We start from the raw sequence: 24,064 nt of genomic DNA on the forward strand, positions 1-24,064 counted from the left end.
CAAATTATTTTGAAAGCAGGGCTCTCCTATTATACTTGATGTAATGTATAACATTGCTTGGAAGAGACAGGTACACAATCCTTTTGTTTCCTTGGCTTGAAAAAGAGATCATAATGACTTTTGAAGCACAGTTTCAGTGACTCCTCATCTTATTGATGTCTTATGGCAATCAGTAGAAAAGGTTATGTTGGCATCAGAGAGAGACAGTAACAACTTGGGGCAACTGTACATGAAAACAAAAAACACATTTATTATGATTCCTGAACATTGATTGAAGATGAAATGTAAAATGGACAAACAACTCGTGATAATTTAATTTTGTAGGTCAATCAAGTTAGGAGCAGGATTCTTTGTCAAAAACAGTCTGCCAGAGAACTTCAAAGTGATAATGAGGTTGAGCTGGTGTGGTTCAAACCCTTATTATACCTTAAATGTCACTTTTATAGGAAAGTGGTATGTAGTATTATTATTTATTCTTTGGCTGACACTTTTACCAAGGGAACTTCTTGTTACATTTTTTTTGTTTTTTCCAATTGGAGCATGACAGGTGTAGTGACTTGCTCATGGTCACTTTGAATTCACAGCCTCATTGTCTGAAGTCCAAAGAATGAATCACTAGACCACACTGTATAAACTCAAGTGTGGTCTGTTAAGCAATAGATAAGAATATTTGGTTAGAACTTGGTTGGAATCATTCCTCTTATTCTCAACATGCAACCACAGCATGTATGGCACACATTTAAAGAAATTTATGGTTCCAAATGATTATTTCTCACAGAGAAAATTTCCAGTGTCTCATTAAAGCTGTTGGGTCAATTTTTGGCATGCTTTAAGTTCATTGACTCTCTTAAAGGGTAAAGTAAATGCAAGTATATTCAAAGCAATTCTGAGTTGTCAAATTCATCCTCTGGTGGACATTTCATATTCCAATATAATTCTAAATACTTGTATAATTGAAGACACGTCGGTTTAACCCATGCAAAGTTTCTATGACATTTATAATTAAAAAAAATTTAAAGGAACACTTTGAAAACCCATCAGATCTCAATAGGAAAAAAAAATCACGCTGGATAACTGTACTGATAGGGACGAAAGGATGCCACATCGTTTGATGGAATAAACCTAAAGAGGGCTGAATTCAAAGACACCCCGAAAATCAAAGTGAAAAATGATGTGGCAGGCTAGTCCATTTTGTCGAAATTTCATGCCTGACAACGTTGGGGCATGCTTCTAATGAGACGACTGATGGTGTCCTGGGTGATCCCCTTCCAGATTTGGACCAGGGGTATCACTGAGCTCCTGGACAGTCTGAGTTGCAACCTGGCGGCATCCGATGGACCAAAATATAATGTCCTGGAGGTGTTCTATTGGATTAGGTCAGGCGAGCGTGGGGGCCAGTCAATGGTATCAATTCTTTCATCCTTCAGGAACTGCCTGCATACTCTCGCCACATGAGTCCGGGTATTATCGTGCACCAGGAAGAACCCAGGACCCACTGCACCAGCATAGGGTTGGAAAATGCGTCCAAGGATTTCATCCCAATATCTAATGGCAATCAAGGTGCTATTGTCTAGCCTGTAGAGGTCTGTGCATCCCTCCATGGATATGCCTCCCCAGACCATCACTGACCCACCACCAAACCAGTCATACTGAACAATGTTATAGGCAGTATAATGTTCTCCATGGCTTCTCCAGGTGAACCTGCTTTCATCTGTGAAAAGCACAGGGTGCCAGTGGTGGACCTGCCAATTCTGGTATTCTGTGACAAATGGCAATCAAGCTCCATGGTGCCAGGCAGTGAGCACAGGGCCTACTAGAGGACGTTGGGTCCACAGGCCACCCTCAAGAAGTCTGTTTTTGATTGTTTGGTCAGAGACATTCACACCAGTGGCCTGCTGGTGGTCATTTTGTAGGGCTCTGGCAGTGCTCATGCTGTTCCTCCTTGTCCAAAGGAGCAGATACTTGTCCTGCTGATGGGTTCAGGACCTTCTAATGCCCTGTCCAGCTCTCCTAGAGTAACTGCCTGTCTTCTGGAATCCCCTCCATGCCCTTGGGACTGTGCTGGGAAATACAGCAAACCTTCTGGCAATGGTTTGTATTGATGTATCATCCTGGAGAAGCTGGATTCATGCTACCAGTAGTGACACTGACCGTAGCCAAATGCAAAACTAGTGAAAAAACAGTCAGAAAAGGTGAGGAGGGAAAAATGTCAGTGGCCTCCATCTGTTAAACCATTCCTGTTTTGGGGGTCATCCCATTGTTGCCCCTATAGTGCACCTGTTGTTAATTTTATTAACACCAAAGCAGCTGAAACTAATTAACAACCCCCTCTGCTACTTAACTGACCAGATCAATATCCCAGAAGTTTCATTGACTTGATGTTATACTCTGATTAAAAAGTGTTCCTTTAATTCTTTTGAGCAGTGTATAACAAAGGCATACAACAGAAGATTATACTCTGCTATTAAAGCAAAGATATGGAAAAGAATATAAAGTATAAAAAAAATAAAGTACTGTATGTTATGCGTGTGAATTTATTGAAAAAAGAAAGTTGCTATAGATAGAGAATATTTACTTACATTGACTCCTGTGATTTGGATGCTACTTACATATATATTATGTTAATATTTTTTCTAAATGGCAGCATTTTCCCATTTTACCTTTGTGTCATTTTTCTTAAAAAAAAAAATCAATGCCTATGAAAATATTTGTATAATTTATTGTTGCTGTTTTAAGTGTAAGCTGATAAAATTAGACACGCTTTCTTGTCTTGGCCAAAGTGTCTAAAGTTAAAGGAACATTTAAAAGTCTTCTTCTAAGTTGATAGTATCTTTTAACAAGTGAAGATTGTCCTGTTCTCATATTTCTTATGTGGTATAGTCCTCACATTGTTACAGTGATTAATGTACTCTACACTCTGTACCCAGTGATCCCAAACAGACATTATTTTTCATGTGTGCGTGACCAGGAAAGGATTAAAATTAATTACTAGAAAGAAAAGAAGAAAAATTTTGTCTTTCTGCCATATATCCTAACATGATGAATTGTTCTGTGTATGCAGCACATGTGATTCAGTATAAGATATTCTCCCCAGAAAGCTAGGATATAGAATAAATAATACCAATTGAAATAATAGTTTGTTTGATGAAAAATATATTTTGTGTGGTGTTTTACTATCCTCGTCCCAGTTATTACATATATATGCCTTTGCTATGTTTACCAGTTTTGTAATAATGTAGAAAATCCCACATTTGATTGATCATGCTGGGTAGATGTGTTATTCATAGACTTTAAGGTTGAAAATCGCAGTTTGGATGTTGCTTTGTAAGACAGATACTGTACATGTGCATTTTATACACTGAATATTTTCCTAATATATTAATTTATAAAAGTATAAGGTGCTTTGTTTGATTTTATACAATAAACTTTAGTTGCTAAATCGAACCATTAGCATAATATTGGCAAGTTAATTGGACTTCCAGTGAAGTCTTCTATGCAAGTTCCATCCATTATCAATGTTTAATCCATTTTAGAGTCTGGCCAATCCCATTACTTACTGGTGCAGGTTCAACTTAAAGTTGTGATACATTAATAATAGTAATAGTGATAATAATACATTTTATTTATATTGTACCTCCCATGCTCAAAGCCATTCTCAGAAAATTAAAAGTAAACCATAGTAAAGAAATATATAATTAAACATTAAATAAAAGGTAAATACAGTAAACACTGAGCTCTGAAGTAAAATAAGGCACAGTAAACCAGAGTAGAACAGAAAAATAAATTCTCTACAACAAACTCATAAGCAAATATTAAATAAATGTAAAATAGCTGACCCTGCGCTCTGCCCCTAAAACTCTGAGTAGATTGAGGTTTGCGAAAAAGAGAATTTCCCCTCGGGTATTAATACAGTATACTAAAAAAATAAAAAAAGCATATTCTCCTGGGAACCTAGACAGAGAGGATAAACTTAGAAAATGGGTCAGAGTGTCAGGTTAAGTTGAATGTTTTTTAAATTACTTTTTTAAAGAATATGTTTAATCAGTTTATATAATTAATTTAAGGAGGCCATTCCAAAGCCTTGGGACAGTAGAGTTGAAGGCTCTGTCACCTATAGAGCACAAGTTAGTTTTGAAATAAGGGGAACGATTACAATGGACACCTGCCAGTAGGGAGTTACAATAGTCAATGCAGGATGCAATAATAACATGGACAAGCTTCCTCATGTCAGAAAAGGAGGATTGGGATTAGCAAAAATGGGGTACATTGTAGAGGTGGAAGTAAGAATGTTTCTTAATGTAATTTATGTGGATTGAATAACAAACAGATGAATAAAAACTGTCACCAAAATTCCTTGTAGAACAAAGAATCACAGTGATCTCGTTGCCAAGAATGATTGGTTTAGTTACAATTAGCATGACTTTTGTTTTATTAATTTATTGTAAAGAGTTGATGCATAATCCATCTTTTAATTTCACTGTGGAAAGTTCTGAGCTGAGGTAACTCTAGTGCATGTCCACTTTTAATATTAAAATATCTAAATATTATTCAGATAAAAATAATAACCCAGTCCAAAGCTACAAATAATTTGGTGAAGGGGAAGCATATAGATACAGCAGCAGGCTGAGGAGAGTGCTTTGAGGAACTCCTTCTGAGACTGGTGCTAAGATGGACCTGCTGTTGACAAGGATAACAACCTCGTGCCTGTTAGTCAGACAGGACTTAAACCACTGAAGGACAGTGCAAGGGATACCCATGAAGCTTTCCATTCTGGACAATAGAATATCATGCTTCAAATATCAAACGCTGCCCTAAGATCTTATAGAATTTTATACTGATTCAACCAGAGTCTGCTGCTAGAATTTTATACTGATTCAACCAGAGTCTGCTGCTTTAAATAAATCATTAGTTACTTAAAGTAGATAATTTTACAGGTGAAGGGGGAAGTCAGTGATCAGACATAGAAGCTATTTGATGCAGACTAGTCTTTCTGTACCAAGAAACAAAGTTCTTCACCCGACTCCTGTATCTCATCCTCCTTAAAAGTACATCCCATAACTACACAGTCATCAGACAACTTCAGCAAGTAACATGATCTGGTATTATATTCATAGTCTGAAGTATACAGAGTGCAGAGAAGAAGGAGGCTGGACTGTGCCATACCATGCTGGAGTGTTCCTCATATCCGTATAAGAAACACAGTTCTTGAGTCTCACAAACTGTGGTCAACCCAATAGATAGTCCATTATCCTAGATGTTATAGGCTCATACATATGCATATCTCTGATCTTACCCCTTAATAGAGATGACTGTATGGTATTGAAGGCACGGGAGAAATCAAAAAACATGATCTTCACAGTGGTGAAAGCTTTGACCAGGTGAAAATAAGCCTTCTGGAGCAGATGGATAATTGCATTTTCCACTACAATCTTTGCCAGATACAGTAGTCTAACTGCAGTAGGTGCAGGTGGTCTACAACAAAAAGGCTCATATAGTCCAGGGCAAGCCTCTTAATTGTCTTCATGATCTTCTTTCAGCTGCTCCCATTTAGAGGTTGCCACAGCGGTTCATCGGTCTTCATCTTTCTCTGTCTTTTACATCATTTTCTGCCATACCAACTGCCTTCATATCCTCCCTCACCACATCCATAAACATCCTATTTGGCCGCCTTCTTTTCATGATGTACCCCTCATCTCTCCTGTACATGTGCCCAAACCATCTCAATGTAGCCTCTCTCACTTGGTCATCATACACTTAATATACTTATTTCTAATCCTGTCTGCCCTTGTTTTACTCCAAGTGAAAATCATAGCATCTTCAGCTCTGCCACTTCCAGCTGTCTCTCCTGTCTTTTCATAAGTGCCATCGTGCCACAGTCACCAAACCGTACAACCAAGCTGGTCTCAGTACTGTTTTGTAGACATTCCCTTTCACTCTTGGCATTTACTCTTCTATCACAAATCACTCCTGTCACTCTTCTCCTCCCTGTCCACCCTGCCTGCACTCTGTTCTTCACCTGTTTGCCACAATCTCTGTTGCCTTGGACTCTTGAACCCAAGTATTTAAGATTTCAAACCTTCACCTCTGCTCCTTGCAGTCATACCCTTCCACCACCTTCCCTCTCATTTATACACATGTACTTTATTTTACTCCTACTGACTCTCATTCCCTACCTCTCCATGTTTGCCTCAACCTGCTGTTTACTCTCACTACAAATTACAATGTCATCCGCAGATATCATAGTCCTCAGAGCCTCCAGTCTGACCTTATCTGTCAACTTGTCCATTACTATTGCAAACAGGAAAGGGCTCAGAGCTGATCTTTAACGTGATCCCACTCTCAGCTTGAGCAAGGCTGTCATTCCAACAGCACACCTTACCACAGCCACGCTGTCCTCATACATATCCTGCACCACCCTCACATATTTTACTGCTCCTTTCATAACAATATCATAACTCCTCCCTTGGTACCCTGTAATACACTTTCCCTAAGCCCATAAACACAATGCAGTTCCTTCCGACTTCCTCTGTACTTCTACATCAACACTCTTAAAGCAAACATAACATCTATAGTACACTCTCCTGACATGAAATCCTATTGCTGCTCACATATCACTGCCTCTTCTCCCTCCAGCCATTACTGTTTCCCATATCTTTATGGTGTGATTGATTAACTTTATACCCCTGTAGTTACTGCAGCTCTGCACATCTCCCTTATTCTTGAAATTGGTACTAATATACTTCTCCACTCCTCAGACATCCTCTTGCTTTTCAAGATTTTGTTGAACAATATAGTTAGAAACTTTATTACCATCTCATCTAAATTTCTCCATGCTTCCACTTCTGTATTGTCCGGGCCCACTGGTTTTCCACTTTTCATCCTCTTCATAGTTTCTGCAGCCTGGTACTTTGTGATTTACTATCTACACTCTTCCTGCTTGTCAGCAGTTTTCCATCTTCTACAACAATCTTTCCCTTCCTCCTTCTCCCATTATCTTTGAACACGCTTTCCCCCTCTTGTTCTTCTTCACTTTCTTTGCTCAGCAGTAATGTAGTTTCTGCCGATACCCTGCTGGACAGCATCATCGGTGGCAGTCATTGGTAATCTGGACCTCAACCAATCTGGTATGGACATTCAGTTTCTCATCCATGTGAGACGTCAGTGCCACTAGTTGGTTGTCATTATGCAAAGAGGTGTCTGACATTGTAACAGGAGTAATGCAGGATGTTTTCCAAGTAGTGGCAATTTCTGGACCCTTAGGGACAGACTGAACAGGTGACAGAGGATTCCACAAAGTTGGTCAGCACAGGCCTTAAGCATTCAAGGATTGACTCCACCTGGCACTGCAGCTTTTCCAGTGTGTAGCTTCCTCAGTTTTGTCTTACTTGGTCTTAAGTTGTGGAAGCCCATACTGATGGTCAGAGGTGGATTTGTCACTGGCCGTTCCATTTGATATAGTAGGAGTTAATGGTTTTGGGAGACTGGTCATTAGAAGAAGGTGGCAGTGGGAGGACAAATCTGTAAACAAAAAAAAATTGGTTCAGGGTGTTAGTTTTGTTCACATTCCCTTCTAGCACTGTGTATGTATTTTGGATGCTGCTAAATGACAAAGAATTTTGTCCATTTGCTCTAGACAATGAGAAAATGATTAGTAAATGAAAGTTTAGCATGAAGTTTTTCACAGAAATAAGAGGCAGCAAGTGTGCACCTCAATGCCAAAGAAACTAGCACATACACCTTTGTAGGGCTGGGCGATATGGCTCAAAATTCAAATTGCGATATTTTTGGACCAAAAGTCAATATACGATATGCAACGATATTTTTTTCCTATCTATTATTACTTAAAAAAGAAGCCACACGTTTATATTGCTCTTTAGTTATTTACATGTAATTGCAAACTTCCAACTTTACATCATAGGCATAAACCAAAATATACTCATTAATGCAAGAAACCCATCTAAACATTTACGCAAGAAAGCCAGTTGTCCGAAAAAAAACTTAAAATAATAATGTTTGAATATGCTCTTTTTAAGCTAGGTTTTGTAAACAAATAAAGCGTGGCAAGAACATGCATTCAGGTAACACAATTTCACAAATTTTGTGCAAGAAAGACAAGTCTGTCAACTGCCTCTGGCTTTAAAGATGCCCTGTGGCAGTTTACTATGTTGCCACCTGTGCTAAATGCCCTTTCTGAGGGTGAACTAGTGGCCTGTATGCAGAGATATTTTTTTGCAAGGCGACTGAGAGTTGGAAAGATTGGTTCATGCTCTTTCCACCATGCAAGTGGGTTTGTCTCAGTGTCAATTTCAGCTGCTTGTAGGTAGGTTGAAAGTTCAGCTTCAATTTTATCTCTGTCAGACAATGCCGATAAAGATGTTGGCCTCTTAAAGAAGCTACCAAGGCTTCGCTTCTCCTTTTTGGCTGGTGGTGGTGATGCTTCAGCTGCTTCTGAAAGTTCCCTAGCTAAGTCAGGCTGGGCACTGGTCTCATCATGTTGAAGGGTCTCCACTTCAGACACAACTCTGTGTTTGACCTCTTCATACTTTTCCTCAGGAATGTGTGATCTTTTGAAACGTGGATCCAAAAAAGAAGCAAAATCTAGTAGTTGCTGGGTGGCAGGGTCATCAAATTTCTCTCTCAGATAATCAAGAATTTTTGTCTTAATTGACATAGTGAGCTCTGTGTCTTCTGGCTGGTGAGCCACGATGCTGGTTTGAAAAAGGTGTAGCACTGGCTTAACATAGGAGACTGTAACATAGGACTGAGCTGAGAGTGCATCTGTAAATTCCAGGAGGGGCTGAATAGCTTTATCAGTTGACTCTAGTACATCTATGTCCTGCCATGTAAGTGCCAGATGTCTGGTTTTCTTGTCAGATGAGAGAACTTGGGTGATGGCCCTCTCTTGTTCCAGCACTCTCTGTATCATTGCTGCCCTTGACCCCCATCTTGTAGGGGATTCTGTTATGAGCTGATGGGAAGGCAGATTGAGTTCTTTCTGTGTTGCGGTCAAATCCCTTCTTTTTTTCCAGCTGAAGGAAAAACATGCAACAATTCTTTTACATACACCAATTGCCCGTTCAATGTGGGGATCTCTCATGCTTCTCTCTAAAACCAAACACAAATTACAGTCTTTTTAATTATTTACATTATTATTAATTAATAACATTTACATGTTTTGGGCCTGCACTAAACTAACATCATTTTGGACAAAAATTTTTAAGTGCCTCTCAGACAGCCTTGGTATCACAATCCCTCCTAACCCATTAACAGCTGTGTTCGGTGTTCTTCCAGATGGACTTGAATTGGAGAAGGACAAGCAAACTGTGATTGCATTCACTACACTTTTGGCACGCAGACTTATTTTGTTAAATTGGAAGAATCCTAATTCTCCTCTTATAAGTCAGTGGGAAACCGATGTTTTATATTATTTGAAATTGGAAAAAATCAAATTTTCAGTTAGAGGATCTGTACAACATTTTTTCAAAACATGGCAGGATTTAATCAATATTATTTTAGAATAAGAGAAATAACTATTATCGCATTTAACTCCCTTCTCCATCTCTTATTTACATAGATATTTACTTCTCCCTTTCTTTTGTTTAATGTTGCCTTATTAAAAAGCCTAAAGCAATTTTCCTTTAGCTAAGCTCTCCTTCTCAGGGGTGGGGTTTGATTAGTCTTCAAATTTGTTGGGTTATAAATTGATCTGTTTGTATGGAATGATTACAATGAAAATAAATAAAATAAAAATTATTAATTAATAATATTTCTCATACACACTAATATTTACGTTTATTTACTATTTCTTAGCATATTTATTATTTAACATATTTCTCATACGTGCACACACACACACACACACTTTACGTTTATTATTACAAATTTCTTATATTTATTACGTGTTATTATTTATTTTCAAACATTTCTCATACACGCACGCACTAGTGATGGGCATTTCGGCTCTTTTTATGAGCCGGATCATTTTGCCCAGCTCACTAAGAATCGTCTCTTTCGGCTCCTAAACGCCTCTTCATTTTCCCACTCCAGCCTTTTATAATTCAGTCTCATTTAGCAGTGTTCTGACCCATGATTAGATGTTTGCACTTAGTGTTTCGCTACAAACACTACACAGACATCGGTTCCAAAAAACGGGAATTGGCTCCCACCGTTCACTAAAATGAGCTGGCTCAAAGAACCGTTTCGTTCGTGATCGACACATTACTAGCACGCACACACACGCCATACCAATCGCCAGATTCAGCCGGTGACCAAAGCACTGCAGTCTCTTCCATTTGTTCAGATCAACGGCTTTAATCACATTTGCAGCGTTATCCGTGGTAATGCACACTTGTCGCGCGTCGTCTAATTTCCATGATTTAAGAGCATCTTTGAGCCCCCGTGCAATCATTTCTCCGGTATGGTCATCTGGTGCAAATCCTATCTGAAGACAAAGGCTTCTTATCTCCCAGTTTTCAATAAAATGAACCGTTAGGCTTATGTATGGTTGCATGGTACGATTAGTCCACAGATTGGATGTGGTGGAGAAGTGGCGAACACTCTGAAGCTGATTCAGAATTTTCTCCTTTACCTCGTTGTATAATTTGGGCAGCGCTTCTTCGGCAAAGTATTTCCGACTGGGAATTACATATTTGGGATCAATCGTTCTCAGTAGTTTCTGAAATCCGTGTTTTTCGACAGTGGCAACAGGGACCATATCTTTTGCAATGTGGTATGTTACTGCAGCTGTTATTTCCTTCCATTTGGGGCTTGTTTTTTCATACGGTATGCAACGAGAGAACGTTGCCGCCAGCGTGATTTGTTTTGCAGCAGTGAAGTGTTTCGTTGCGTTTTGAGCAGAGTTCTCGCGAAGTCTAATACATTCTTCGTACTTCGTAACGTGTTTTGTTTTCAAATGACAGAAGAGGTTCGAGGTGTTGCCGCTCTTCGTTCCTACTTCTCTCTTTCAAAGTTTACATATAACTGTCTTTTGTTCTGTATCATTTGGTCTAAAGCCAAACCATTTCCAAACAACAGAAGTCACATTTGTACCTTTTTTTGGCACTAAATCATCGCTGATAGCCGTACTCGTTTCTGCCTCCATCTCAGCCATTGTTGTTACTGTTTAACTCTTTTAGGGCTAATTTTTTTTTGTTTCTTTTCTCCCAGGGCTGAATATTTTTCCAAAAACTAACTTTTTTAAAAAAAAAAAACACAAAGCAATTGAAATCAACAAAAAATATTTACTTTTGACAAATGTTACTGTCTTGCATGTTGTATGAGCCTGCATACTCTATGATTTCACATACACATCACATACATTTTACACAGCAAAGTCCTGCAAAGCCTGATCTCGCTCAAAGCAGCCAATTTCAGTCATTGCCACATTGCACTGCTTACAATATGTGTTGCTTTGGTGCCTACTTTTCAATTGTCTGTTGCTGTACTTTCTCACATATATTGTTAGTGTGTACTGTAGAGAGACAAGTCACCCATTTGCCATCGTGCCATGCCACTGCCACCAAGTTTTCTGAATAAAACTTTGCAGCAGCACGTACCTATCATCACGCTGCATAACCTGTCCAAAGCCACCAGGGGACAAAGCACGTTTGGACCAATGCTCTCTGAAGTTATATCACCAGTTCTGTCCCATCTCTATTTGTAATGCCACAGCACGCTTCATCTCGTCTTTTGTTGTGGGTTTCCACTTTGAAAAATGAGAATGCGATGCAAACGCAGCCCGCGATTCAAAAAATTTCTCTGCCTACCTGTTTGTCTCATCTGACAGTAGCTGAAAAGCAGCATCAGGAGAGAGCAGCCTGAAGTAGTTCAGCAGCTGGTGATCTGTCGTGTCCAACAGCAAGCCATGCCGTCTTGTGAAGTCCGGTAGCCCACGGATCAATGTCTGTGTATTCCTTCCACGCGAACTTTGCCGTAGATGCATCGGCTGCGCGAATGGTTCAGCTGGCAGCGGATCAGCTGGCGTGGCATCGGCTGGTGTCCGATCAGCTGATGCCGGCTTCTCACTCTCTTGTTCGATCTCCTGATCGCTGTCAATAAAATCCAATTCTGAAAAATCAGAGTCTGACTCCGCGATAATGCGCAAAACATGGTCTGCCGAGTGTTTTCTTTTCTGCACTCGCTTCGCTCCCTTGTGACATGTCGATGCCATCTTGCCATTGTTTACATTTCGCAACTCACGCACATGCAAGGATTAGTTGCCGAGTCAACGAGTCTAGCATTCCTCCAAGCACAGAGGGAATGCCTGCGACGTGACAGTGAGTTTTGTCGCCATTAACAGCTGATTGTCGCCCTCTATCCCTCTATGTCGACTTTTGTCGACATTCGCCCTCAACCCCTCCTGTCGACAAAAGTCGACATCCGCCCTAAAAGAGTTAAGATAAGCAGGAGGTGGGGTTTAATCGCAATGACTGCATTTAGGATGTGCTCCAATTAGCAGAAATAACGCACTACACACTTTTAGTGTTTAATAAAACATATTGCATAATATATTGCGATAGGTTTGTTTTCAAACGATGCATTAAAAAATATTGTTCATATTGTGCCACCCGATATATCGCACAGGCCTACACCTTTGTCATGTTAGCGGAAAACTGGAGAAAAACCCTCACAGACCCTAGGCAAATGTGCTTGTTATAATATTCTTTTCCAAAATGTAACAAAATACACAAACAAGGCCAAACCCTCCAAAATGGAGCCTTATACTTTCCTACTTATGATCTTCAAACTCAAAATGCTAAAATGAAGCCTTGCCTCAAAAATGTAGCCCCAGAGAATTCAGAGGATTGACCTCCACAATTGGCCTTGTCCTTAAACCAAAAGACATATGTAAAGGAGAATCTAGACTCAAAAGAATTCTTAACAATCCTGAAGAAATATTCACGAGGAGGAGAGGAAACTATTAAAAACTTCTGGTTCAAAAAATAATCAAGTAAACTTTCAAAATTTTGAAAGTCTATTACAAAGAAAAATATTTTCAAAAAACAAAATAAATGCTTAAAAGGTAACCCTGAAAAAACAAAACAAGTCCATATCCCAAATTTGTAAACCATAAGACTATATAACAAGATCAAGAAAACCAGATAGCATAATTGTAGACTATAAAACCAAACACAAAGAGAATCTGGAGGCCCTGACCCTCTGCCTGGAAATATATTCAAACTCTGTTTAAATGGGCCAGGGCACATAACTAAATGCTCAAGTACAAAACTACACATAATGCATACATACTGAATATTTAATACATAAAACAATAGGCAAGGCATATTATAAATAATAGACTAATACACAAAGGGCAAAAACCTAACCAGTGGTACAAAATAGACAGTAATAGTATTTATTGGATAACAAAAAGACCACAAAAAACAAAACTACACTTGAACCAGGGTTGAGACCCTGGTGAAACATAACAGGAAATTTCCATGTTTAGTCGTGGAATGAGATTGTGGCAGTATATAGACATAAAGAATTAGGAGATTAAATATAGTCTTTAAACTGGCCAGAGTTCATAATTGCAAAAGCAGTTGATCAGAATGTTGACTCAAACACACTAGACTAAATTGTAGTCAGAATTCAAGATGAAAGTCTAGAGCCAGAAAGAAGTAGTAATGATGAAATTAAGCTGGATAGTTCAGGATTCCACAATCTTGGACAGCCACGAAGTTCAAGATGCTGACTTTTATATTACGTCATGTGTCCACACACTTCATTTGTCCTCCCGTAGGAATTTGGAGGCAATTAGAAAACACATATCACACAAAAATGGCAGCACGTGTACAAAACCAAATGTAGTTGTAGAGGAGAAGGAGGAGGAAGTTGGGAGCATGTGCTGATTACAGCGTGTTTCTGAACCCACGACAAACCACCCAGATTGGGACCCAAGTGCAGCTGTGCAACAGGTGACACCTCAGTTCTACAGGAGAAAACCCCAGGGCAAATACAAAGTGTCCCAAAAGGAGCAAAGGAAACCCAGTAACATTTTAAAACAAACCAGATTTGATCATAAATATGGTGCTACATTTACTGTAAGAAAAAGGGAATAAAAAAGTGGTTATATCTGCAATCTCATGAATGCAATGTATTAGATTTGCATCCCATATCTGGTCACCTTTTGGAGTCTGCATGTTCTTGCCATATTTTGTTTTTCTGTAAATGTCCCAAAAATGTGTGTTTATGTTTACCATCTTATGTTCTGCCTAGGTTTGGTTTCAGTTTAGGATAGTCTCCAGAAAAAAAATTAATTTGATTAAAGCAGGTTTCAGAATGTTATGTTATGTAGAAGTCTTAAGAGTTTAACTCTGCACACATTCACTAGACTCTGTACCATCTCACGAGACCAGATGCATAGATTGCTAGATTTTTTGACTGTTGCCATTGTTGGGCATGTACCTCAAGTACCGCAAAATGTAAAGAAGATATCATTCTAGTGTAACTTCATTTTTATAATTGAAATTTCTTTTGAAAAATTAACTCTTGCCAAAATAATGAAAATTATTTCTGGCTGCTTCATCTGTTTTTAATTAGGCAGAATTAAAATTAAAAAAAAGAAATATGTAACTTCTTTTTTATTCTGGATTATAACAAATAAGTGGTCAGAAAATATTTGATGCATTTTTTACTGCACTTCTCATTATAGAACAGAACAGAGTTCTTTTATAGAATTGATTGCTATTAAAGGTCTTTCATTGAAACTGTATTCAAGCGCTTTATCCTTTTTTTTAGCATTATAGCAGTGTTATTGGAAAATCATGCTGTGGCTTTGTGAGATAAGAGAAACTTTACAGAGGTTAATTAATACCAGAAATCTTTACAATCATTTTGGCAGACACACCCCCACTCCAAGTGTGTCATTATTCATGGACCAACAAAGTGACTGTAGTATGCGATCAGCTTTTTGTAGTAAATCTGAGCCGCAGTATTCAATTAATAATATTTATGGTAAACTCTACTACAAGGTTATTTAATGACAAATTAAATTTTTGGGGATTGTTCTTGTTTCTTTAAAGAACAGTACATGCTACATTTTTAAGACATGTTTTGGTTTCTAATTAGCACAAATATAAACAGAACATGATATCTTATTGCACTAATTTTCTGAACTGTTTTCATAAGACAAATATTAAACATAAATACTTACTGATTCTGAAATTCAGTTTATGGATGGCCACGAGTTAAATTATAAAAGAGCATCATTACCAGGCTACAAAGTGATATCCAGTTAGGCTCAGTCAGATAATTACAAACACTGCTATTGTCTGAGTAAGAAGCCTTTCTCCTTTTTTCCTAGCTGTGATAATTTACTAACTCGTTTTCATCAGACAAGGATCTATAATTGAAATGACAAAAAAGATGCATCGCTACGCAGTTGTTAGTGTCTGAAGCTATGAATTTCATCCTAGTACCTGACAACCTGCTTTCTAGAGGCTGTCAATCTGAAAAGGCTTAGTCAGCCTTCTGATAGGTTTACATTTGAGACTACATTTTGTGTGTTTGAGGAAATAAGCATGCTCTGTAATTCTGTTATCGACCAGGTCACAGGTGAAAATTAACTAATATAGAAGATATTAGACATAATTAGCAGAGAAAGGAAGGCACCAAATTGACCAAACTTCCTCAGTAAAATAAAAAGGATGTTTTAAATTTTTTTTGCGATTACTTTACTGTGGCAGTAAATTGCCTTGATTAACTGCTTTTTAGCAATTTTTTCTGTCAGTCAGTCAGACATTTTCTAACCTGCTTAGTCTGGAACATAGCCACGGGGTTCTGGAGTCTATCCTAGCTAGCAGAAGCAAACCCTGGACAGAGAACCAGTCGATTGCTGGTGTCGATTGCACACCCCAACACTGTCTAGGTCCAATTTAGCCTCAACAATCCACCTGACCTGCATGTCTTTGGACTGTGGGAGGAAACTGACACAGACATGAGGAATACATGCAAACTCCACATAGGGAGGACACAGGATGCTAACCCAGTCTCCTTACTGTGAGGCAGAAGCTCTGCCACTGCACCACCCACATTTTGTTCTGATCTTCAGTATTACTGAACAATTGCTAAGTGAACAAAAAGTACACACTTCATGATTCATTCATTTTTTTTAAAGTTGCACAGTGTCCAATGTTTCTTTAGTTAGACATAATGGTGGTTAAACCATCTTTTGTATCAGACATTTCCTATAGTTACTGATTGGTTCCTAACAGTGCTGTGAAAAAACTTAGACATGCTCCACCATGAAGAACTCCCCTGAGTAGCATTTTTGGGTCATTTGAGCTTAAAGGAGTACCCCACCCAAAAATATATATATATTTTTTTAAATGTTACATAACACCACATGATATGCTATAATGACAGCGAAGCATTTTTAATCTGATGTTTTCATGGAGAAGTGGGATAACAAAGCATAGAATGGGTGGACAACAGTAATATTGCAGCAATACTAAAATATTTTAAAATAAATACTTCTGGAAAATCAGAGTAGTGCATGAGTAAGAAACATGTGAAGCAGAATTGCACTATTGAATTGAAGATCTGCTCTTCCCCTTATTCATTCGTGCCCCCACGCCCAGTCATACTTGATCAGTTTATTGTTGAAAACTCGTCAAAAAGGCACTCTTTTCCAGCAAGGAAGAAAAACCAGAATAGCTGGAGAAGTATCCATGCAGACACAGAAAAAATATATTAAGACTCCACACAGTAATTGGGTTTATATTCAAACCAACCCCCTAGAGGTTGCAATAAGGTTTATGACAAGACATATAGACACGGTAATTTCAAGGTCAGGGTGGGGTGCAATGAAAATATAAGAGTACATGGTTGGTATCTCCTTTACACCAGGCTAGGTTAGAGTCACCACTCCAAAAAACATGAACATTCTTGGAATGGGAAAGAAAACATATGCAAATTCCACAGAGAGAAAAACTGAGTACAAGATTCAATTTCAGGATATTGGATCCAGAAGCCTGCAAAATTAACCACATTGCCATCATTATGTAATGTCTGAAATATTTTGTTAAACTGTACTTTTGATTACTTTGAAAGTTGCCTTTCGAGAAAGTGTTTAAAATGTATGAATAAAGTAAACTTTGTATTTTTCTTTTAGGATCTGGAAATGAAGATCAAATGATATGCAAGGTGGGTAATTGGTACTGTTGTATGTATAATAATGTACAGTCCTGTTGAATGTGTAACACATTAGATTGAAGAGCCCCACAAAATGTGATACCACTGAATAGAACAATGTCTGGATCATGAAGTGAAAGTTTTGTCTGTAAATGTAGTGTGAAAATCCCACCAAGCTTTTCACATAGGGGATATACCAGGCACAATCCAATTGCAGAAAATCCCAGGGCACATCGAGGACACTCTAGTAATTATAGCCTGGCTTTAAATGTCTAGGAATTTTCCAGAAGTATCAGAATGTCTTGCTAAATAAAGACTTGGCTGCCATATCCAGCCATATGTTTAAATATATTTTATTGTAGATTGAACAGTAAATTGAGTTTGGCTGTAAGAGTTCATTTTCAGTGGTTGAATACACCATTTCAGTATACATGAAAGGCCAAAATTCTGCATTATATTAGGAGTTCATTTTAAAGAGTCAAATGTCCTAAACAGAATAATTAAAGCTGATTAATTATGCAACCTGTAAGTAAATAGCTAACAAAGTAAAATATATCCTTTTCTCTGGAAAGAATGAAATGGTTAGAGCTGTGAGGCAGCAGCACAAATCACTGCACAAGAGGTTTAAAATAACACAGTTGTAACACTTTTTAATGTTACTTAGGTTATTGCAGTACATTATATTCTTTGTGTAAGGTGTTGTGTTTTGAAATTTATAGGCTAACAAAAATCTAGGTCGTTTAATACAATGTACCATGTGACAGTGAAATATCAATCTAAATAAGAGGTCAATAGCTAGATGATTATGGTGCTTTAACAGTAGCCATCAAATGTTTAAATCTTTCTTCTCCCTATAGGTCCAGTGCACAGCCCTTTTGGAAGTTGGCTCATTTCAGGCAAACAACAATTCTCCATGTGGACAGTGTCTATGTATAGACTGGGTGCCAATAAAAGACCATCAATTTGTGGGTGCTGGCTTTTTTGATGGTGCGTGTTTTTTCTGTTTCCTTTACATTGCATAAATGTAAAGAGAAATTGGTGCCTTCATGCATACAGTACATTTCAGATAATGATGTTCAAAATGTGCCTATTTTTGTATAATATGCTTTGTGTCTTTTTAATCTGCCCTAGTATTTTGGAATATATCACACTTTAATGACTACAAAATGCTCATGCCTTTTATTACCCTTGTTGTTTTAATGGATGCCATTGTTCTTATATACAGTCGACCCTTGATATACGACCGGCTTGACATGCGAACAACTTGATTTACGACCAAAATTTTTATTTTGATTTACGACCAACATCTTGCGTTACGACCTGAATGCGGTCACGTGTATCCGCTTGCGCGATTGTAAACAAACAGAAACATTCCTAGTAATGCCGCACTCATTCAATAAAATGTCAGGTTTGTAAACTCTCTTGGGACCTCCCCCAACTAGAAGACATGCCAAAGTCCAAACTCCGTATGGAAGACTGTTTATCTGTTGCTGGGGCAACAGCCGGCTTAAAGCTGTGCTGAGTCTCTCAGCCAAAGCAAACAGAAAAGATATCGATGGGTGATATGCATGTGATATCCCTGCCCGGCAATGGACAAGCAAGCTTCCACAGTCGCGGCATTCGCGCTTCAGGACGCACTTCAGCATGTCGTTCCCATTGAGGGAGGGGGGGGGGGGGGTCTCAGAAGAGTTCAGAAACAGTTCCTTGTATCATCGCAAGGAAATGCTGAGAAAAATTCTCGTCAGAATAACTTGTAGGCAGGAGGACATTACAATTAACGCAAAAGAAGCTATTGAAATGATTGCAAATGCCTGAGCGCAAGTTAAAGAAAGCCTTTAAAAAGCCTTCAGTTTCATTATCATCCTCCTCCCTTCCTGCAGCCCAAAGATGTCAAATTAAATGGTGAGTACAGTATGAAATTGTTGTTTCTGGTAGGCTAGGCACTTTTGATTACTTTTTGGTTAGTACATTAGAAAAATTATTGGTGTTTTGGTAAATTATGCACATTATACAACCCTTTTTTTTATTATGAAAAGGTTAAGTAAGTGTTGCAGTGGGAGGTTCGGAACGCATTATGGGTATTTCCATTATTTCTTATGAGAAAAATAGTCTTGACTTACAACCAACTTGAGTTACAACCAGCCCTCGCGAACGAATTGAGTTCGTAAGTCAAGGGTCCACTGTACGTGTGTCTTTGTTGCTTGCCTTAAGAACATTTTATAGCACTTACTGCAAGGTCTTGCACACAGCCCCAATTTTGCTTGCATATGTATATTTTTTACAGTGTTTTTCAACAATTCAAGTGTAGTTCCATTTTAATGATATAAGAATAAAGGCTAATTTTTGCAATTTACATTTACAGATAAAATGTTCATTCTTTCATCTGTCTGTTTTTTGGGTCATGGGAAGCCAAAGCCTGCCCTTCTGTGAAAGAGAAGAAACCAGTCTTTGATGACACAACAGTGAATTGCAGGGAACACTCTCACACAGACTTGCTTACTTAATCAGCCTAACATGTACATCTTTGTGATTTTAAGGCAGGTAGAGTACACAGAAAAAAAAATTAAAAACTATGTAAATAGAAGTAAATTGGGCAAACTGCAGACAAATGGTGAATGGACAGAAATTGAAACAAATGACCTGAGGCGGAAACCTGTCATGCTGTTCTAAAAGTTAAGGATATTTTAAGTAAACTTATACGAAAAAGCATTAGCTGACAACATAAATGGTGTATAGTGCATACATAATACACTATAATAGGGGAGATTACCTGAAATATTGTTAGAGTAGCAAAGGGAAATAATGCAAAGTATCAAAAGTGTTAAACCCTACTTCCTCCCTTGTGTTTCTATAGCAGTGCTTAGACACTTAGCTGGCAGGATGGATGGTATATAATTTTGTACTTACCTTGTTTCTCATGACCACCCTGGCCTATTACCCCTACCAGTGACTCTTCTCACTAAATTCTCTTCCTTGCCTTAGACTCAGAAGTTTCTCTGATTTGAGGAAAGTTTAATGCACATCTCAGACTTAAATTGCCTCTACCAGTCCCTGATGGCTTAAGGCATCAATAGCTCTGTCTTAAGTGCAGTGTGTCATCTGCCCATTCCATACTATCCTCTGGCAGATTGTGGAGTGAGAGTGCTCTTACTGCCAGCCCTCAGTTACTCCAGTTTTAAGTAGGTAGTCTGGTGCCTATTTTTCTAACTAAATAAACTGTCTAGCTACCTATTGGGCATATGGCATTATAGCTTCTCGCCATCTCTTGGTGGCCTCATCCACCTATAGTAAATGGTAAGGCACCATGGGATCTGTTGGATTATCTGACATCCAGCTTTCTTGGGGAACATACTGACTTTCCATTTAGACCACAACTCTGCCTTTCTTGCTCAGGTGCCCCCATTGCATTGTATCTTAAAGACTCCTATCAAGGTGAGATCTGTCACTCCTTAATATATCTCTTCTTTTGCATAATAACATAACATGTTGCTTCCTCTTGTTTTTCAGCACCTTGGTGTGTGTACAGTTGTGTGTGTACACTTGGTGTCTCACACCTGGAGGTTTTGTGGGGTAACTAACAGCTGAAGTTTAAAGTTATAGTTAACTTTGACAGGTTCATTCAGCAGCTCAATAAAAAGCAGTTAAACTGCATTTAAACGATCATGATGACAACAACCTGAATATAAAATTAATATACTGTTAAAGCAGCTTTATCACTGAATGATAATTTGATTTGATTTCAGTGTCATTCAGTTATATAAATGTAACAATTGAGTGTTTTTCAAGTTTTATGATCTTTAAAAAATCAACAATGAACCAGCAGCAGTACACATTTTAGATATTTTCATCACTTTTTGCATAACTTTGACCAATGCTGAAAAAGCTTATTGTATTTCATATAATTGTAAGGTACTATACATGTTTGTTGTCCATGCACCTTTGCAGCACTTCATCCACAAACTTAAAATGTCTTGAATACTACTACTAAAATGGAGATGGTTTGCTATTTCTTTCAGAAAATGATTATTTTTATGCTTAATATGGGAGAATATGTCCAAAGCTTTGAATGTTAAAGAAGCTGCTTTGTTAAAGGAAAAGTAGTTTAGGATTAATATGTTTTTAAGTTAATTTATCTTTTTGTTTTCTGTTTTAAGGTACGGTTGCATTATGGAGCTTGACCACAAAGTCTCCATTGCTGAAGATAAGGACAAGTGGGGGATCAATTACCATCTTTCCATATCACAGCTTCTTAGCACATGATCATGCTGTACGATTTTTAACTTGGTGCAAGGCCAGTAGGTAATACATTTCATTTGTTAAAATACTGGATTATTTGGTAAACATTGATAGGTATGTAGTACTTTATTTCTCCCGAGGGAGAAATTTATCTTTTTACAGAAGTTCATGAAATATTATAACAAACAACAATAAAGTAACAATCCTGCTCAAATACACAAGAATCACAAGAAGAAGAAAACTTCTTACCTTTCTTTTAAAGGGTAAAAGAGCAATCACAGTGATTGAAAGAGCCCCTGTAGTGTATCTTGTCACACTTAACGTTGGATAATTTATTGTGTAAAAGTACTCAATGCTAGTGTGTCATAGAGAGGATATGCAACATTACTCATAATGGCCAGCAGTTTTGTTTTCATTCTCTCCTCCACTACTAACTTTCAGCATATCAAGAGTGTGTTCCATAATTTAGACTGCCTTTCTTAATCAGCAATTGGACTCAGTGGGCCTTGCACCACAGCACTTGTACTTGTAGCAGTGTACCACATATACTCCCTGAATAGGGACCAGGCATTGAGACTATTTAGTGTGGCAAAAGTCAGTAACCAGTTCCTTGGTTTTGTTGTTATTGTAAACAATTCTCATTGCATCAAGAAACATAATTCTCCACCTGTCTTCTATATTCTGACTCATTCTGCTAGTCAGTGCACCAGATTAGTGCAGACTATATTGGATGGAGTGACATGACTTGGTGTTATTATTTATAGTTTTTGGTGTACAGCCTGAAGAGAAAAGAAGACAGGACCATCCCTTTTAATTGGTCCAGTGTTGCTAACATCCACAACAGAAGCACAAACTGCAGTCTACCTAACAGATAGTCCATTATCCAGTACACCATAGTCTTATCCCCCTGCATACCTCTGAGCTTACCCCTTAAGTTGAAAAAAAATTAAGAAGTTGCTTGGACAGAAATCAGCAGATTTAAAACTGAACAGCGCTTTGGAATTAGAAATGAAATGAAAACAAGATATCAACACGTGCTGTACATAATTAGTGATAGCTTCAGTTATTTCAGTTCAGATGTGATAGATGCATATAAAACTTTTTTTAAACACTGTGCTACGGCATCTGTCCTATGTTATCATTTCTAGTGAGATTAAGAAATACATATTTGCACAAGCAAAAAAAAAAATACAGTGTGGCAAGTATTCTTCATATTATTTGTACAGCAATGGAGCCAGTGTTTATGACAATGATATAAATCCTAAAACTACATTTTTCTAGATATATCATTTTTCCATATAACAATATGCCATTAACAGTAAAACCAATAAGCATTTTTTACCTTTGTGTATTATGTAAAGAATTGTGTATGATAAATAATTTTGAATGGCAAAATTCGCTAAAGTATCTTTTGTAGTGAATGTGCTACATTTTCCGGTGACCTTGTTTGCCAAAACTTTTCATTGAAATGTTCCGTGCAGCTTGCTTAGGTGAACATTTTTTTTCTTCCAAGCAACCCATTATGCTTTGCAAAGCCAGTTTGACATCACAGAGTTGTAGCAGCTATGTGCAAAACTTTCTTGCACACTGACCGTAAGATCTGCTTTTAGTCTACGTGATGTTACCACCCAGTTAGTACTCCAGTCTTCCACCCTGCATGCATTTAAAAAAAAAAAAAAAAAAAAGTAACTTGCAGTTCATTTTAGTTGTAAATTAGCTGACCATAATGACAATATTATGTGTACTGCCTCCGTACATATAACACAGCAAAACTGATTTACATGCATAAACAGCCACATGCCCAGGTATGACCTCAAAACAAGCCTTATAGTGATTTTTTTATGATTTTTAATCCTTTAATAACCATATACAATTTCCTGTATTAGGAATTTTTCATTTGTCTTATACCCCAACTTACTCTTCAGCAAGTTTTAGGGTTAGAGCGCAGGGTCAGCTATTTATACAGCACCCCTGGGGCAATTGCTGGTTAAGGGCCTTGCTCAAAGGTCCAGTGGAGTAGCAGTCCTGTCATTGCTGTGATTCAAACCAGAAACCTTCAAGTTACCAGCCCAGATCCTTTAGCCACAGAGTCCTCCCCCCTCCCCCTCCCCAAGAAAGAAAATACATGCACACCCATGAAAAAAATAATAATAAGGAAAGAATTATTACCGTTTACAAGGTGTTCCTATTTTCTTGGAAGAAAAAATGTAAAACTTTATTTAACCAGTGCACAGTGCTGAGACATCAAACAATTGAACAAGCCTCCACTTTGTTGCACCGCTGAATTGTTCCCCAAGGCCAAAACTCTGTGAGAGCACTGATATATTAGGGCTGGGAATTAATGAAAAAAATTAACTAATTAATCGCATAAATGTATGTAATTAATTGCAATTAATCACATCTAGTATTAAAATGTAATTATAACATTAATACATAAATCACAAAGTAAATACATACTGAATCACAAACTTAATGTAGAATCAGCACAAAGAACTAAAAAAATAATAATAATGGCATAGTTTAAACTTAATTATGACCTTAAACCTGAACTTTTAACAAAATACTACTTAAGGAAGCACAACCTGAATTTGAGTGCCTTCCTAAATAATAAATTGAAAAGAAGGCAATAAGAGAACAAGGCCAATGCATTATTATCAAATTGACACGTCAAAATAAAAATTAAATGATTGAAACA

The 24,064-nt window shown here is 37.8% G+C and overlaps 2 protein-coding genes across 3 annotated transcripts in view; one reads left to right on the top strand and one right to left on the bottom strand.

Annotated features, from left to right (window-relative positions):
• Positions 1-24,064, bottom strand: part of LOC114649283 (uncharacterized) — a 282,139-nt gene that overhangs the window by 169,091 nt on the left and 88,984 nt on the right. The window lies entirely within an intron of this gene.
• Positions 1-24,064, top strand: part of gtf3c2 (general transcription factor IIIC, polypeptide 2, beta) — a 158,995-nt gene that overhangs the window by 94,371 nt on the left and 40,560 nt on the right. For both annotated transcript variants that reach the window (XM_028796786.2, XM_051925479.1), the window contains exons 11-13: positions 17,114-17,145; positions 17,991-18,120; positions 21,288-21,432. In XM_028796786.2, coding sequence (XP_028652619.1) covers positions 17,114-17,145; positions 17,991-18,120; positions 21,288-21,432 — 307 coding nt within the window. The remainder of the gene's footprint in view (positions 1-17,113; positions 17,146-17,990; positions 18,121-21,287; positions 21,433-24,064) is intronic.

Source organism: Erpetoichthys calabaricus, chromosome 3 (assembly GCF_900747795.2).
Source record: "Erpetoichthys calabaricus chromosome 3, fErpCal1.3, whole genome shotgun sequence".
In the NCBI taxonomy this organism is placed as follows: Eukaryota; Metazoa; Chordata; class Cladistia; order Polypteriformes; family Polypteridae; genus Erpetoichthys; species Erpetoichthys calabaricus.